Source organism: Glycine max, chromosome 2, assembly GCF_000004515.6.
Source record: "Glycine max cultivar Williams 82 chromosome 2, Glycine_max_v4.0, whole genome shotgun sequence".
Classification (NCBI taxonomy): Eukaryota; Viridiplantae; Streptophyta; class Magnoliopsida; order Fabales; family Fabaceae; genus Glycine; species Glycine max.
This window is the reverse complement of record NC_016089.4, coordinates 4,212,733-4,219,421: the sequence shown is the minus strand read 5'-3', so window position 1 is coordinate 4,219,421 and position 6,689 is coordinate 4,212,733. Positions and strand designations below refer to the sequence as shown.

At 30.2% G+C, this 6,689-nt stretch overlaps 1 protein-coding gene across 1 annotated transcript; it reads left to right on the top strand.

Annotated features, from left to right (window-relative positions):
- The first annotated feature begins 3,907 nt into the window (after positions 1–3,907).
- On the top strand, positions 3,908–6,689 carry LOC102668883 (GDSL esterase/lipase EXL3). Its single transcript, XM_006574606.4, has 5 exons — positions 3,908–4,203; positions 4,326–4,456; positions 4,560–4,793; positions 5,252–5,507; positions 6,177–6,689. Exons 1-5 carry the CDS (start codon positions 3,921–3,923, stop codon positions 6,368–6,370), a joined length of 1,098 nt encoding a protein of 365 aa, XP_006574669.1. The 5' UTR covers positions 3,908–3,920; the 3' UTR covers positions 6,371–6,689.

Sequence of the window (6,689 nt, the reverse complement as noted above, 5' to 3'; positions counted from 1 at the left end):
AAATAAAAAAAAATATTTCAGCTCCTCTTTTATAAGGTTTATGGAACTATCCCTGAGTCTACACGCATTGATTCATACGAATTTCATTGAAAAAATCACCCAAAAAAAAATCAATACGGATTTCATCGTATAACGCAACGCCAAAGTGTGATGCAACGGTAGTTAATTTACCAAGCTAAGAAGTTAACCACATTAATTCTGGGCCAAAAGATACGTGAATTGATCAGTCAGTTATTAGTTGCTTTCAGCAAATATGTGTAGGCACATGCGAAGAAAATATATGAGTTGAAAACACGAAACCTAGTAGAACAATCAGATTTTGTAACCATGTATGTAGGCATGCAAATTCGTTATATATTGGATTATTACAACTTCCTTAATGCATAAATGTGGAATCCATATTTTCTTATATATGTTAAAAAGGACGTAGCCACGTAGTATATCATAATTAATTAGTTGGGTCGATCAGCTTTTGTCTACAGCTAAATATTTTTGCTATGTTGATCCGAGATCTCTTTCCTTCACCTCATCTTGCTTCGTCTCTTCAGGACTACCCCTAAAAAATAGCAGGGATGATCCATAATGAAAAATTCAACACATTATTGTATTCACTGCATTAAAAGAAGATAACGGGTGAGAAGGGTTCAATGGGGAGCTAGACCGTTGGAAAATTGTAACCTTGCCACAATTCAATATGAATGAACACTACAACAAGTAAGCAAGAAAATGTTGCTTTTGGTGGAAATGGAGTACAGAGGTTGGACCAGGTAGACACCTAATAAAAAAATAAAAAATAAAAACAATCATACTAGTAGACTTAAGTATATGAGTGTAAATGAGTTAAACTGATACCGACATTAAAAAAATTAGGCATCACTTGAAAAAAGAACATAAAAATTGAGTGATTCAATCTCAAGTAATATATTTAAAAGTTTAGGTTTAACTTGATTAAAAAACCCAAAACGTGAATATTATTTTAAATCTTAATATATACTATTTTAAATCTTAATATAGTATATTAAGTAATATATATTAGAAAGACGCCATTACATTCACAACTTATAATATTAAAAATTTAAACCATAATTGAGTTAGTAATAATTAAATAATATTATTTTAATTTTAATATAATATATTACTAAATATAAACAATAATAACATAATGTTTATAACTTCAGTATATTTAAAATTAAACTTCACTTATAAAAGTCATAATTCATAACACATTTCTGTCAAAAAAAATCATCACATAAAATTCAAAAATATGCATAAACTAATTCAAATATGTCATAACATTTAATTTTAATAATACAAATAATATTTATTGGTAATTATAATTAAAAACTAAACAAATATAATTACTAATCATTATAATATTGAGCTTGAAATATATTGATGATCACAATATTGAATTTTTTAATTAATTTTTTTCCAATGTCCTAGAAATCAGTTATGTGGTTTTTTGAACCGTTTTACACTTCTTTACAAGAAATCGGTGTAACATAATAAATTAGTTGTATTTTTTGTGTGTGAGTAATGAATTAGCATTTTTTTTTCTTTTTATTAAGATAGGTTATTAGTCTATTAGAATGCCAATTTGTATTAGTAAAAAAGATTGAATATGTGACTTTTCTTCTCTTTTTTTATTTCTTAGCATTCAATCAATCATATATGTTTGTGAATAACGAATTAGATGTATAGTTCAATCTTGTTGAAGCCTACAGGCATGGCATAAAAGGTTCATGGCTGTTGCCAACTTTCCTCGATTGTCATTACTATTGGATGACTTTGCTAATCATGTTCCATGTGATGTGCCCATTGGCGATTGCCGTATTCCTATTATTTTTTTTACGTGATCTGATAGCTAAGATATATATATCTCTTTCGTATATCGTCTCTAAGTGAGAAACTTTTACTTAATTTTGTGGTAGATATTGTCTAACTAAATATTTTTTTTCACGTTATAAGTAAGAAAGTTTCTTCACTCGGAAAATATCGAAGAATTTCTTTTAGTTGTACAATGCACGTGGTTAAAGAAGACTTGTGAAATGATTTGCTGAGTATGGTCCTGCCAATTTTGAGCTCGTTTTATTTGGAATTTTATGGAAAAAAAAAATGCTTGTTCTAAGCTGCATACATATTCAGCCAATTAATGTAAAGATTTGTTTTTGTTTAAAACTAAGTAAAATTAATCTTGATAGAATTGATTTTGAAGCGTTGAACTTAATTAAAATGCGCATCTAATTAATCTTGATCATAAAGTTACCTTGAAACATGTGTTTTTCATTAAAAAAAAATGTGTGAATTGTCTTTCCGATCTTAAAAAGAAACAATGACTTATAAATTGTTAGAAATCTCGTTGAGGATACTTTAACTATTATTACTTTCTAAAAATCACATTTAAAACATAAAATAATAAACAAAATGATAGTAACATGTTTTTAGACATATATCCAATACATACATAAGCAATAAAATCACGTCTATTTACCCAAAAAAAAAAAGCAATAGAAATCACGTCAAAGGTTTGATGTATGTTATTTTTTATCAGACTCAAACACAGCCCCTTATAACCCTTGTCATAAGACAATTAGCATAAGGATGAAGATTGTCGATAAAATCACGTCAAATGTAATAATTTAGCAAAAGAGCAATAGTATATTTCTAATGTTTCACATTAAGTGGGCGACGCCAAAACAAACACACTCCTTTTTTTATTATTATTTGTGAATGACCTAGGGACTAAAACATCATAAATAAGACAACTTTATTAATAATCATGAGAAAATAAAATATCAGACAAATTTGCTATAATAAAGCAGTGCAAAAAGGACGGTAAAATATAAAAAATAGTCTCTTTTATTCCATGAATGAATAACCCATGCTTAGTAAGTAAATCTACAACTTGGTTATTTGTTTCTCTATATATGTGAGACTACGAGATTATTCCACTCATTCCCGCCAACTCCCTTATAGCTTCCACTAAAGACCTGACAAAATGCATTACTGGACAAACGCCCCTCATTAGGTTGAAAAGGAGTCACTAAATACAGAAAAATGCAATTATACGCAAGGCGACCATAAACAAAAACGTTTTTTTCTAACATATACGTACTTAGTTAATCAGTGAAATATAAGAATAGGAATAAAAAATAATGATTTTATGTTTTTAAGAGATAAAAATTAATTAGGTTTAAATATATTTTTTTCTTTAATAAATATCTGATTTTTACATTTGTTTTTTAATAAAATAATAAATTTATTTTTAATTATTGACATTCTTTTAGTCTTAGATAAATTAATCAATTTTTTATTTTTTCCTTATAAAAAAATTATTCGTTATTAGTCTTGACTAATACAACATTTTGTTAATTTATCAAAAAGTAAATAGAAAATTAGTCAATTTATTATAGACTAAAATAAAATAAAAAAGATTAAAAATAAAATTATTATTTTATTAGAGATTTAACGAAAAATAAAAATTTGTTAAAAAATAAACACAAATTAAATATTTATCAGTCACGAAAAATATATTTAAAATTAAAAATTAAAATAAAAACTCGATCATTTTATAAGAACTAAATAATGAATACAATAGGGAGAAAGTTGGTATATGTCCAATTGTATTTTATTGAAGTAATAGATGACACCAAATGACAAATAAACTATGACATGGAAGCATATATTAGTCGGCATTATAGAAATTATGTATTAAAAATAAATAAATATACATTACTATTAACCTGGCTTAGCTACAGAAGTATCATGCAATTATTCATGGTAAAATCTCTTGCTATGACAATGGCATGATAGCATGATATTGAAAGAGACCCAAAACAAAATCTAGCTTTCTTATAAGTTGCTTGCACCAAACAGAAGTTGCCATTGCCTTCTTTCAAAAGCAAGTAGTCATAGAAAACATGGATTTACTCTGTCAAAAGCTCCTTTCTCAATGGCTTTTAGTCATTCTCTGGTGTTCTATCATAGCCACCATCTTTCAACATGTTTCTGTTGTGAGCCTACCAAACAATGAAACAGTGCCAGCAGTGATTGTATTTGGGGACTCTATAGTAGATACAGGAAACAACGACTATATCACCACACTTGTCAAATGCAATTTCCAACCATATGGTAGAGATTTTGGTGGAGGAAATCAACCAACTGGAAGGTTCAGCAATGGCTTAGTTCCATCAGACATAATTGGTAGAAAGTTACATACAAACTTATCTGCTCTTAAAACATGTATCTTGTATAATTATCGATAGAGAATAGAATGAACTTGTTCTTTTCTCAATTTCTCACCAACTTCTTTGCTTCATATTCAGCTGCAAAATTTGGAGTCAAGAAATTTTTACCTCCTTATCTTGACCCAAATTTGCAACTTCAAGATCTCCTCACTGGTGTAAGCTTTGCCTCGGGTGGTGCCGGATTTGATCCTCTAACAGCTGAATTAGTGGTACATACCCATATATTCAACCTTGTTCATGTTGTCTATCAATAAATAAGTTACTTTGGCACATCTTAAAGCTAACTCCAGTTTATTTTCTCCTTGTCACAAGAATGTGATGTCATTGTCAGATCAATTGGACATGTTCAGGGAGTACACAAGGAAGATAAATGAAGCGGTTGGAAGAAACAGAACGGCAATGATAGTGTCTAAGAGCATATACATAGTGTGCGTAGGAAGTGATGACATTGCCAACACTTATTCTCAATTACCATTTAGGAGTGCTGAGTATGATATTCCTTCGTACACTGACTTAATGGCTTCAGAAGCCTCAAACTTCTTGCAGGTATGCTTTGGAGAGTCATGAATGTGCACTTTCCTTGTGAATTTTGAATTCAACTAATTTTTAAATGCAAAAAATAAAGAGATAAATAAATGTTAATATTCCATCATACGTCATTTTACTGCCACCCTCTGGACAACGGTCAAATTTAGGTAGAGCAGATGATAGTGGTAGACAAATGGCATCCCACATTTATGACTAACATTTTCAGTTCATTGCATTAATTCTTTTTAAAGAGGGCAAATAGTATATCTTGAATAGTATCAAACATAATAGTTGTATTGTACTGTAAAGTAGTCAGAATACCAAGCTTGATTCACTGTTTGAATTTCTCTGCTTTTCGACGTCTTGGTAAATCACATACCAAACTTTGGACTTTGGGATTTTCTTTTCATACCTTTTATTTATTTATCTTTCTCCAAAAAAAATTCTAAGTAAAAATACATATAAATGGATTGCAGAAACTTTATGGCCTAGGAGCTAGAAGGATTGGAGTATTTGGTTTACCAGTCATAGGGTGTGTGCCTTCACAAAGAACACTTGGTGGAAGCTTGAATAGAGCCTGCTTAGATTCTTCTAACCAAGCAGCAATGCTCTTCAACTCGAAGCTCTCCACCCAAATGGTTGTGCTAGGAAAAAAGTTTTCAGACTCTAGGCTTGTTTATCTTGATTCTTACAACGGATTGCTTAACATGCTTCAAAATCCTGCTAAATATGGTAATCACTAATCAATCACTTCATTACCTTTATTAAGTGATCATGGACCACATATCCTCATTAATTTCTATAGCATATGATTAAGTGTTATTTTTTTTTTCATAAATTAAAAAATCTGAATACATGTCATATAAAGATTGATTAGTAGCACGAATAGGTAGCAGTTCAGGACCACGTATAATTTGTCTATCTCTATATTAGTCCATTACTCCATTTATACCTTGCTGCCTATATACACCAATTTTATGTCATTATATGTACCCTCAAAGTCACACTTAACTCAGAATGTAACATTACATTACATTCATAGAGATTTTTTTGTAATGAAAGAAATCAGTCACTAGCTGCATCAAATTCATTTGCATCTTCATATAATTATTGTGTGTTTACTCTCTGTCTCTCCTTCATGCACTTTCCATGGAACCTACCAATTAGCATGGAAAGCCCTCAACTCCCAAAGGCAATAAAAGAAGATCCTCGTGTGGCAGCGGTACTATCATGACACAAAAGGTTATGATGTGGGAGATCGAGATTCTATATAATCTACCTAAGTTGTGTTGATTTAGTAGTGATTTTTGTCCATTGTTATATCTCTTGTGATCATTAGCACTTTTTCATTTCTTGGACTCATCATTTTATTTTTATTTTTTTTTATATTTGATGGTCAAGGTTTTGAAGTGACAGATAGAGGGTGCTGTGGCACGGGGAATATAGAAGTGAGCCTTTTGTGCAACCGTTACAGCATAGACACATGCTCTAACTCCTCTAACTACATATTCTGGGACAGTTATCATCCCACACAGAAGGCTTACAATGTCCTTAGTTCTTTAGTGCTTGATAACAAAATTAAGGACTTCTTCTGAGAACAATTCGAGTGTCTACTTAATGTAGCTTTATTATGTTTTTCTTCTCGTTCTCCTAGCTAATGGGTAGTGTGCATGTGTTCCAATTAGAAGTTGTTGTAAGGAGTACTATAAATAAATTTAAACGCCTCCATGTGACCATGTACCACGTAAGTTCACAGTATTTGTATGGACCTATCATTACTTTGTTATGAGAATATATTGGACATGTTTTTTTTTTTTATTATTTGTTCCTGCAAATTTTATTATTATTTTACTATGGGTAAAATAATATGTTTGAGGTCCCCTAACATACATGTAGTTTCCCAATTTTGATAGC